The 12,190-nt window shown below is 39.5% G+C and overlaps 1 protein-coding gene across 4 annotated transcripts; it reads right to left on the reverse strand.

Annotated features, from left to right (window-relative positions):
• Positions 1-43: 43 nt before the first annotated feature.
• aifm4 (apoptosis inducing factor mitochondria associated 4) lies at positions 44-9,823 on the reverse strand. 4 transcript variants are annotated; one of them, XM_042064495.1, is made up of 20 exons: positions 9,540-9,823; positions 9,000-9,060; positions 8,154-8,235; positions 7,946-8,055; positions 6,998-7,107; positions 6,807-6,851; positions 6,565-6,637; positions 4,767-4,879; positions 4,565-4,651; positions 4,333-4,424; positions 4,111-4,241; positions 3,336-3,451; positions 3,152-3,223; positions 2,981-3,044; positions 2,721-2,797; positions 2,515-2,632; positions 2,320-2,418; positions 2,147-2,222; positions 1,935-2,039; positions 44-1,498 (listed from the first exon to the last, which is right to left on the reverse strand). In XM_042064495.1, the coding sequence occupies exons 1-20, from the start codon at positions 9,621-9,623 to the stop codon at positions 1,465-1,467; spliced, it is 1,749 nt and encodes a 582-aa protein (XP_041920429.1). In that variant the 5' UTR covers positions 9,624-9,823; the 3' UTR covers positions 44-1,464. The 4 variants fall into 4 exon arrangements, with proteins under 4 accessions (XP_041920429.1, XP_041920430.1, XP_041920431.1 ...); XM_042064496.1 differs by lacking the exon at positions 9,000-9,060 and having other exon boundaries at positions 9,540-9,821; XM_042064497.1 differs by lacking the exon at positions 9,540-9,823 and having other exon boundaries at positions 8,930-9,049.
• Positions 9,824-12,190: the final 2,367 nt, after the last annotated feature.

The following is a 12,190-nucleotide window of genomic DNA, read 5'->3' on the forward strand; positions in this document are numbered from 1 at the left end:
ATGGAAAATGTTTAAATTTAAAAAATGACAAATCAGACAATGATAATGGATGATGGAAATATTATTTATTTTAAATACAATTAAATAAACCCATCAACAACGTACAAGAGTCATAAAACATAAAAGTGTCATAGGAAGTCTGGCAGCAGGGGGGAAAAGTGATATCTTGATCAAAATGTTAGAAATAGCAATTATTATTGTGTTAACAGCACACAGTATTCCATAATCGGCTACTGTACACTGCTGGTGTTTATATAAAAAAAAAAAACAGAATCTATAGGCCTACAGGATGCAGGATGAACCACAATATATACAATACCACAATATAGACCACAATATAGAACATTATTTAAGGCAACTTGTGAATCACATTGTTATTAAAGCATGCATGCTTTAAGCCACAGTCTAGTCATCCATCCCTTAGAGTCTAGACAATGGCCATTGGGTATTATGACAGCCACTAGAAAGCACTGCAATATGAAACTTAAACCGTTCAAAAAGGAATGTTTGAAGAACACTGGCATACACCATCAATCAAATTTAACTGCATGTCACATCAGAGCTACAACCCCCTCCTGGCAAAAGCATGTCATGCCTTCGGGAGTAATCTGAATGTTTGCCAATCTGTCATTTGTAAAACCTGAGCAAATCCCCTCCTTTATTCCAATGTTCTTTCCTGAGATGATTTCAAGTTTGTCTAGATACATGTTCTTAAACCAAAGCATGTCATTTAGAGAACTCCATATAGTGACTTGTATATAAAGACACAAAAAGGCATCAATACAATACAAGGCACAATTACTGACTTTAGCCAGAGATGAGGCTAAATTTCTATTTAGGGGATTTCTATCTCCCATAGAAATGTATAGTTCGTAACGCAAATGAGGTAGTCGTCTATACATATTCCGCCCCTTCCACCGTCGAAAGTTGACATGTGAATACATTGTGCCAATCGTGTGTTGTGATCTCGCAGCTGGAGCGAGGTTGGTGTGTCGTGATTCGTGAAGCCTTACACACGCACAGTTTTGCCAGAAATAGATGCCGATAAGTGCCCAAAATGAGTTAAAATATGCCCGCCGAGTGGAGAGACTTGCCTAAAAGGACTTTGCTTTAGCCACCTGTTGCATTGATGAAATTAAATTACTTCATTTGTTTCTGCTACAGTAAACCATAGTAAGTAAATGCAATGGTAATTCATTTAAACAGGCTTTGTATGTTTCATATCCCATTCAAAGACATTAAATACACACTATAAAACACGGAACATTACCTGAGAATGTCAAGCCCATTAACCAAATTTGTTACACTTGCAATAGCCTGAAGAAGGAAATACAAACTTTGGCCAAAAGTATGAAATACAGAAGTTACAGTATTTATTGTATGTGACACTTGAGTAAAAAGAAGAGAGATGATGTCCACACTAAGACGACTTCCATTCCAGCAGAGGAGTGGGCACAGAAGAGGCTATGGCAGCTGCAACCAACTCAGGTCATCAGATCTACGGCAAAAGAAAACATTGTTTAAGATCCATACAATATTTCACAAGGCGAAGTTGAATATTGTGTATTATTCCACTGCTTGGTTGAATTTCCCATTGTCCTACGTAATTTAGAACGACCATTAACCGTATGTTATTTGCACACCTATGAAATAAGCATTTTTTATGGCTGTATCACACTTGTATATTAATTCGCCGAAGTTTAAATGAACCGTCACGTTGCATCCGAGCTTGCAGACGTTCAGAACATATTTAATGTAGATTTTTAATCCCAATTGATGAATGGCAGAGCTATTTTTAGCCTTGCACATCTCCAAAAACATTGATATAGTTGAAATTCATATAATTGGAAAGAGTTATCACTATGTAATAGGATATGGCAGAGCCCTACAGTATGGGTGTGGGCACTTACACACTCAATTCATTCAAAACTTACTCAATCTGAGCTCTGGTTATGACTTTGCCAGTTGCCATCATTTCGGACAAGAGACCGACTGCGGGGTCAAAGTTCAGACTGGCTGCTGCCACCATGATATTGTCCCTGTAGATTTGAAAACAATTGAGGCTGAGAGAGATACCTGCAGCAGTGAAATGTTAAGCCTTGATGATTACCTTACTCATGATAGTGCACATGTTGTGAAGTCTTACTTCATGTAAAAGGCTAGAAATTTCCTTTCTTCCACTTTGCCTTTGAACACAATGTCAGTATACCCATGCCCATAGCCTATAGAAATATCAAACAAAACATACAGAAGGAATTGGTCTAACAAGTATATAGTGATATTGTACTCTGCAGTGCTACTAGCTACTTTGAAGATCACCTGTGCATCGAATGCTCTTTCCCAAGAGCGCAGTCCAGAAAAAAGGGACCGAGTTGATTTCAGTTGGTTTGTTGACCATGGCTAGTGCTGCTATCCTGCCTGTCATTAATGCGTAATAAAAACACAGATCATCACCACCAAGCCCATTAGCTGACTATAAATCAACGCTGGCTGAGGTCGGTGGTTGTTCGTTACCATGAGCATGTGCCAGCTGCCAGTGTCCAATGTTGACCAACTCATCTCCACGAACACCTAGAGGGAACGACACCACATCTCCGGCAGAGAACACATCTGGGACATTGGTCCTCATGCACTGGGAGAGGGTAATAATGTTCAAAACTCAAATCCACTTACAAACAGCCAACACTTTAGACACTTCTCTGAATTAAATTAAGGCTCACCTTATCAACAATGATGTTATTTCTTTGGTCCGTTTTGATCTTGCTTCCTTTTAGAAAATCTGAATTGGGCAAGACACCTAAGAAAAATGCACAACAGCTTACAATGCATTACTACATTATTACAGACAGATAAAAATAACAACCATATGACACACCATGCCAGTAAGGTGATGCTGAAGACCATTAAGACCATAGCCTATTTTTATGGCACTATACTCCAAATAGATACATACTCTAAATAATCAGGGACTGTACTATACCTATTCCAAAGACCACAGCATCTGCCTCTAGGCGTCCTCCATTTTGCAACAGAACTTCTTTGACCTATTAATATATTTCACAATATATTATTACTGCCTGACTGTCAGCCTAAAAATATATGATGTTTGATTGTATTATGGCAAGCAATGTTTGCAACAACGTTCTGTTACCTTTCCATTCTCTCCCAATATCTCAGCAACATTGTCATTCATGTAGAACTTCACATTTTTCTCCTCCAACATCTTTCATGGGAAAAAAAAGGTAATTCATTGAACTGATAGTAACCATTATGCCAATTTTCAGTCAAATCTATTCTAAAAGCCAACACTACAAGAATACAACAGAGTTTCTTACCTGCATGGTCATTTTGCCAATCTCTGGTCCCAGCGACAACTGGTACGGATATTCAGACCTTCCAATAACAGACACGCTGGCAGCTTTATCTGACAAATAGGCTGCCACCTCCATGCCTACACAACAAGCAAACACGTAAGCATGGCTACAAGTAGTACAATTAAATAAAATGCCTTAAACTAATAAAAATGCACAAAACCCAATACAGAGTAATTGTCTAGACAAATAACTAACATAGATAGATAGATAGATAGATAGATAGATAGATAGTTATTGATCCCCAATGGGAAATGCAAGGTCTCAGTGGCATATAGACATCACACACAACATGCACTTACAGCAGAAAAAGTAATAAGTACCGGTATATAAATATAAAAAAACTCCACTGCACAATAGAGACAGTAGAAGATTAAAAAAATACTAAAATACAAAATACTATACTAAATAAACTAAATCAAATATCCACATAGTGTGCTTAAGGATGATCAAGCATGAGGCGCTTGCAGTGACAGGGCAGGGACTGAGACTGTAATTCTGTATGCATGGTAAGGTGCTCTATGAGAGTGAGTGTGATGGTGCAAATAAGTAAGTGCAACAGTACAAGAATAACTTCTAGAGACCAGCATACAATAAATATGGACATATAAGAGAATAATGTAGACAAAGTAATATAAAAAACAATATCAGTGCAAGAATAGGTTGAAGTAATAGGGTTACAGCCATTGGTCAAGTATTAAGTATAAAGTATTAAGTATTAAGTAACATCTGCTTTTACCTATGAATGAGGTCCCCACTACGACAGTCTTCTTGCCAGCACACAAGTTATGTATGTCTTGAGCATCATTAAAGCTCTCCAGTAGTCTCACATTCTCCAGGTCTGCCCCAGGACATGCCATTCGCCTTGCTCTGAGGAGCACACACAGGGGTAAGCTATCTTCGTAATGAATCTCCTTAATACAGTGCATATTGTCGAGTGAGATCCTGTTTAAACACTGACCTGCAGCCAGTGGCTATCAGCAGCTGGTTGTATTGCTGCACTGTGTTGTCATCCATAGTCACTGTCTTTGCCTCAGTGTTCACAGAAAGCACCTGTTACAAAAAAAAAAACAGGGAAAAAAACCTGATATGCACTCCACCTGATGCACTCCACATGTCCTACAGTGGTTTATTGACCAAGAACTTGAAGATCTAAGCCTAAATACTTGAATATAAGAGCTTTGGTGGCTTACCGCTTTTTCCATCCACATCTCGATGTCATGCTGCTGGAAGAACTCTTTTGGTCGCAGGAGGATTTTTTCTCTTTCGATATTCATAGCCTGAGAACAAATATACAGACATTGATACCTTCCAGGCAAACCAACCAGTTTCTTTCTCATTTACTCTTGGAAACGATATGTGGAAATCCATGTTTCATGTGGCCACAGGTTTTACCTTACTCAGCTTGGGCTTGTCAAAGGGTGGCAGGTTGTCTTTGGTGACAATGATGATTCTCCCACTGTAGTTATTCTGTCTGAGGGTCTCAGCACAAACCAGAGAGGCAGGACCTATGATGGAGACCAGTCTGTTGTTGGCATAATTTCACAATTTAAGATGCTTCTAAATATTTGTATGTAACTGTCCTGCAGTGCAAACGACCCTACACCCTCGTACTGACTCGTTCCCTGTTCTATAGTGTTAATTTTGTCACCTATTTTTAATTTAGTCTTAGTCTTAGTCTTGTGACGAAATGTCCTTTTTAGTCTTTGTCATATTTAGTCATTCAAATATCATTTTTGTTAGTCAAGTTTTAGTCGACTAAAAGTCTCGTCATTTTAGTCTAGTTTTAGTCAAAAGAAAACTAAAGGTATCTTAGTCTTAGTCAGTTTTAGTCAACACATTTTAGTCTTTTTTTTTATAACAAATTATTTCTGATTACCATTTAAGTCAAATAGTGTTTCACACATCTCAATTTTCCAACAATATTGTGTGTCCACAGGGCTACTCGTCTGTTATTACTCATTCTGATTTTTTGTCAGTCAGTATGTTTACATGCACAGGTACTGTAAGTCGAGCTACAGTTATAGCTCGGCTGGGATTTGACAATAGACAGTAAAAGATTTGACTGGACCACTGTCATATTCGTAGACCAGTGTTTCTCAAAGTGTGGTCCGGGAATCACTGGTGGTCTGCAAGCTATCCCAAGTGGTCTGCGAGTAGACGTGGTAAAATATAATATAGATGAGTTGTTTGCAATATTGAACCAACTTGTATGTAAAAACAGTTCTGCAACACTGTCTATGTAAGATATGCCAGTTTAAATCATACAGTATGAATCCACACAATAAGCAAAGTGCAAAGACAATAAGCAAGGTGGTTCAGTGAGTAGGCCTATAGTGTAGACTAATTATAGGCTACTGTTGAAGTAGGTCTAATCTTTTTTTTTTTTTAGCTAGGGTTAGTTAAGTTGTCCTGAAACTGAAAAAGTGTGAAAAACACTGTCGTAGACCAAAGTATTAATGTTTTACTCCGCCTCGCTAGATGGCGATATGCGCCCAAACACAACACATTCCCCAAACAGACTCTCCATCTTAGCCATAGCTAACTTGCTAGCGAACTTTCCATATTAGCTTACTTGCTAGCAAACTTTGCATCATCAGTCTAACTAGTTAAATAGTTGACATTACATGATGAACATTTTCGTATGGACATTCTGGTGGATGTTAATTTGTATGAGAGAAGCTTCAACTTCTGGGTATGTAGCATTGTGGCATAAAGCTTAGGTAGTTAGTTTGCTAACTCTGGCAGAAATCTCCAGTGTTCTTGTTCCATGTAGTTTCGTGTTGCAGCCACAGGGTTGCAGCAACAGCACGTAGACTAGCCTACAGGAAAGCTGTTGCGTATGAACTCATTCGGAATATTTTGAAAACGTAACAGCTAGATATTCTGTCTTCTCATTTTGTAGATGAAAATGAAGAGAGATTTTATCTTAGTTTTTATTTCATGCAAAACATTTTAGTTTAGTCTTTTTTCGTCAACAATAATGCATCTTAAGATAGTCTTAGTCAGTGTTTCAGGACAATACTGCCGTATCGTCATCGTCTCGTCTTAGTCATGAAAAAAAAGGTCGTTGACGAACATATTTCCTCTCGTCTCGTCTGACGAAATTAACACTACTGTTCTAATCCAATGAATAGGTGTCTCAGTGACCCCCCCCACACACTCACATACATACAGGATATCGCCCACTCACCTCCTCCAATCAACATCACTGTGTGACAGACCTCAGGTGCTCTGTGGGACATCTCTTTCACGCGCTTGGTTGCCTGAGAACATGGAGAGGGGACACACACACAAACACATTAAGTTATACAGCAATGACTCCATGAAGTTCCATTTTGCAAAGTTCAATTTTGCAAACCCTTTTGCTCAACACCAGTGGTTCTTAACCTTATAACTTCTGATAAGACTAATACGTTTTAGTCATGAACTTACCTTTGTGTTTAAAGTGACATATATTTTGCCATCCTCAATTTTTACCTATTTGAAAAAAAGAAGAATATATAAACATAAACAAATTGATATGAACATCATTTATTGATTCATCAAGTAATTATTTTTCTCACTTTTTGTCATTCATTCTATGAGCTATGTAATCCATGCGCTGGTGATTTCGGGTAGTGTACCTTGTAAGTGGGTAGACAGTCAAGGCCAGGATATTCTTCAATATCTCCAGTCTTCACATTGAAGCAAGCTGCATGAATAGGACATCTCACTCTGTCCCCCAACAGAGTCCCTGCAAAGATTTTACAAATGAACACTGTAGCAACTGTGATTGCTCACTTACTCATATGATTGCTCCTTGGTATAGAAAAAGGCTTAAATAAGTAAATAATATATGCAAACGTCAAAGAGAGTGTGCAATTATATCCTCCAATGGGTCCCTTACAGAGCCTGCCTCTCAATATAGACCTTCATAGACCTTCTTTTTTTCTCTTGAACCCACAGAGTGTGCAAAGTATTGCATTGTTATTGAACAAAAAGAGCATTCCTTTTATACAATATTAATGTCCAAAAGCATTGATATCTTAAAGAGCATTATAGAGCATTAAAGAGCATAAGAGCCTCAAAACCCTACATATTTGCATATACTTATATATATTTACATTTAATATTTAAGTACTTTCTTGGCATGACTCCCTCTTATGACATCATCCCTCATTTGTGTTTTGAACTGTTGGCTGTAAATGTTGTCGTAGTGCATTTAGAGTAGGCCTAATACTTTTGAAAATATGTATATCTTCATTTATTTGTGCACACATTAATTAATATTAATGATTTTTTTTAACCTGACATTTGCCCTGTAATTGTTTATCCAGACATAAGGTGAGATGAACAATAGTATAAACTAGTCCAAACTATATGGTTAGACTGCGAGATGAGCTTTATCAAATCATAAGCCTCCTATGTGGTCACATTGTTAGAGCAAACACTATAAAGCCCAATCTTTTGGTGCTGACCTGTAACCCATTCACCATAATTAATCACTGCCAAGCCCTGAGCATACTCCAAATATTTGTATTAGCCTACAGTATGGTCAAAAACAAACACTGCAGGATTTAAATTATGGCTACCCATGATAAGTGGAGCTCCATAGTGAGAGCAACGGCTGCCAACTGCACTGAACTGGCCCTTGCTCTTGACCAACAGAATTTTATGCTTGTCCACTTCGACTTCTTTCATCCTGTGAGAGAAAAGAGAAACAAATGTGTATTCTTCACTTTTCTTTCACTTTCACATGCATACACTACACACAGACAACCATGAGGGATCATGACATACTGTCCATCCTGCAGGTCTGACTCCAGACACACCACTTCCGTGATCTCCGTCGAGTCATTTGAGTTGGCCATTTTTCCTTTATCTGCAAACCATCACAAGATACATTTAAGAAATGCAGAACAGCACACGGCATAAAAAACATGTCTATCTACAAACCTGCATACCTGGCTGAAGAGTACTATAGGATCCCAATGTCCGGGTGAACCAGAGTTTACTTAACCGATATAAAGTAGGTCTACCAGCTGCAACGTTATAGCTTCGAAATGATGTAACGTAACTATTACACCTGGACGCTCGAACAGCCGCGAAGGCTTTGATGTTCGCAACTTGAAAGGCGCTCTTACAAATCAATCGGACAACCATTGCTCGAGGGTCCATCGTTTGGCAACGACTGAAGCACGAAGCATCCACTACTGCCAACAGGATAAAGCTACGCAAGATTATTTGGGTTGCGTTCAAGCATCTAGTAGCCTAAGTAGCCGAAGTCAGAGGCACCATAATTTCAGTTAGACGTTATCACGAACAAGTAGCAATGCATCAGTGAACAATCATATTAGTAGCCTATCATAAATGGTGGAAAAATACAGATTCGGTAAAATTATTTGTAATAACAACGGCGGCTTGGCGGGTCGACCAGAACATTTAGGCTACTACTGCACGGTGTTCTGATGAAGGCACATCTGCCTGCACACATAGGCTATGCAATTGTATGACCCAGGTCCAGGTTCCTACTCATTTTTAAACACAACAAAATAATAATAATAGGCTACGTCTACCTTTCTTCTGGCTGACAGAAGCCGGTCCGATAGCAGACCGGCTATTCTCCGGTCCTTATAGGCTACTTACTTAACTCGCTGGACTTGCTTGTGTCTAACGCTGATACAACATGATTCAGCATTCTGTTGGCCTATATTGGGATAATGAATGGTAGGGTTTGCATAAACCGTGACAGGCCTACCCGCTGCAGGGTAGGGTTCCTGGTTACAAACAATGTTCAATGTCTCTAACTTAAACCTATGGCATGACTTTTTATTTTATTTTATTTTATTTTTATGACCCAAAAAATTTACGCCGCAAGGGTAAAAACGTCAAGGTTTTCTCTATGTAGTTGTGTAGTGAAATTGGGAAATTGGGACAAAGCAAGTTATGCAAAAAGTTAATATCTATTTTTTTTTATTTAGGCTACTGATTTATAGAAAAAACATAGTTCATTTTCACACTCAACATTTAATCCAACAATCAACTGACTGTGTTTGTGTGTGAATGTGCATGCATGTTTTAATGTGTGTGTTTGACTTATATTGTAGGCTATGTCTGAATTTTGTTTTAGTCTTTGTAAGTTGTTCTCCAACTCACAGACTACTTGGGGTTATGTTGTAGCCTCACCTGAATTGACTCTGAGATGTCTGAAATCTTGCCGGTGTGTTTCTGGAGTAGGGCTTGAGTTGGGTATGTTGATGATCGGATCATAAATGTAGGACCCCTCGAAAATGAGATGGTACATCTCAAGGGGCTATCTTTGAAAGAATAAAGAATAAATGGCCACAGCAACGAAGAGAAATTACTGAAGAATTTGTAGCAGAGAGGTTAAAGCGGGGTAAGTATGGAACATCCTCCTCATATATGTCATCAGCCTCTTCACCTTCAACCACAGGCAGACCACAGATCATCACTCAATGCCCTCAAAACTGGTTATCAAATGCTGCAGCTGTTTGATAATAAGCTGATTATTTGTATCAGGTGTGTTGGAGCAGGGGGCATCTGAAACATGCAGGATAGGGGGTCCATGAGACCGGAATTGAGAATCACTGCTTTTGAATAATGGCTTTAAACAAAAGTGGTCTAACTGCATACTGTTGCAACAGACAAAAAAACCCTGTTTTTGTAAATAAATGAAAACTTCTTTACATATTTATGCACATATATATATTTTGTTTATACATTTATTTCAGTTTAAACATGTTAAAACTTGATATTGTTCTTACCTATTGTTGGCGCTCTGATCCATGCAGTGTTGCTTCCTGAAAGGGTTGCTCCAGCCTTTGGTCAAAGGCCACACCCACTTCTACCAATCATTTTATTGGTCAGAGACATGTCTTTTATCATTGTATATAAAATTGAAATGCAATTTGAAAGGCCAGTGTCATGGGCGGACTGGCCATCTGGCATACCGGGCCCCACCCCTCGCATTTTGGCTCAGAGCCAGGATTCTGTGAGCGAATCAAAAGTTAAAGGAGAATTCCGGTGTGATATTGACCTGGTACCCTATAGCACCAAATTCCTGGGGGTGCACATCAGTGAAGACCTCTCCTGGACCACCAACACTGCATCACTGGCGAAGAAAGCTCAGCGCCGCCTGTACTTCCTGCGGAAATTCAGGCGAGCAAGTGCTCCACCAGCCATCATGACCACATTCTACCGAGGCACCATTGAGAGCATCCTCTCCAGCTGTATCGCTGTGTGGGGCGGAAGCTGCACTGAATACAACAGGAAAGCCCTGCAGCGCATAGTGAACACAGGTGGAAGGATTATTGGTGCTTCTCTCCCCTCCCTGAAGGACATTTACACCTCCCACCTCACCCGCAAGGCGACCAAAATTGTGAGTGATGCAAGTCACCCCGCTCACAATTTGTTTGATCTACTGCCCTCTGGGAAGAGGTACAGAAGCCTGCGCTCCCGCACCACCAGACTCACCAACAGCTTCATACACCAGGCTGTTAGGATCCTGAACTCTCTCCCCCCTCCACCCTCAGCTACATAACATCCTGGACTTTTAGACCCAAAATGGCTGCCTTGCACTACTCCACTTGTACACTTGCACACTTTGTTGTTGTCCTGTTGTCCTGAACACTTCTGAACACACTTCTGCTGCTCTTACATAACTTGCACCACTATGCCACTTGCATACTTAGGTCAAACAAAACTACCTCAGCCATTTATTGGCCTGACTTTTGCACTATTATATTGACTGTCTACTGTATGCACAATTGCACAATTTCTACCAAATTTTGCTGCTCTTATTTCTTCATTGTATGTGCCTTCTTATTTTTACTTTTTATATTGTTTACTTGAATGTTATGTTTGTCTGTGGACCTAATTGGTAAAATATGTCTTGTCTCCACCGTGGGATAGTAGGAAACGCAATTTCGATCTCTTTGTATGTCTTGACATGTGAAGAAATTGACAATAAAGCAGACTTTGACTTTTGACTTTGACTTTGACCTAAAGTGTGTTGAAACATGATACCGAGTGTGAACGTATGTCTCATAGCCCATCTCGGCTTGTCCCCTGCACTCCAAAATCTGGCACTAGTTAGCCGATGCTACCAACAGCTTTTTCAATGGTGGTGCTTCAGCATCGGGCTAGCCATGCAAATAAATCACTGTTTTACACCATTTACGAGGCTCAATGTATCTCCACACTTCATTGGTAGACTTCCGAGGGCCCTGACATTTAAAGGTGCCATGTGTAAGAATTGAGGTAAAAATATCCAAAAAATGAGCTACACGCATCAAAAGAATGAGAAGAAATAAGGGCGATGATTTCATTAAAAAAATGACAAGGTATAGTGCTGCAGAGATATCAACCTGAATTAGCATGCTAAATTACTAGCCACAGCCCGACAGGTGTCATAATACCAGTTTCGGCCATGGAAGGCGGTATGCGGGCAACATAACCGCCAGCCAAACTGCAAGACACGTTTCCCGGTTGTTACTCTAGGGTAGACCATCTCACTTTCTGGAGGTATACTGCCCCCATCTTTTATGGAATGTGGAGTATGAATTGATTTTTTGGTGGACATTACACATGGCACCTTTAAAACGAGACATTGAGAACTTTGAAAAAGCACTGGTAGTTTACTTACAAGACTATTTATGCATGGATGCATGGATTCCAGTTTATACTTTTTGAGATATTTCTAATTAAAAGTGTATTTTTCCCCCATAGACTTGAATGGGGGCTGTGATGTCATAATAGAGCCAGCTGCGCTCGTTAAGTAGTTCTCAGAGCAGTTCCCAGGCTAATCAGAACACTGG

Source organism: Alosa sapidissima, chromosome 15 (genome assembly GCF_018492685.1).
Source record: "Alosa sapidissima isolate fAloSap1 chromosome 15, fAloSap1.pri, whole genome shotgun sequence".
Lineage (NCBI taxonomy): Eukaryota > Metazoa > Chordata > Actinopteri > Clupeiformes > Clupeidae > Alosa > Alosa sapidissima.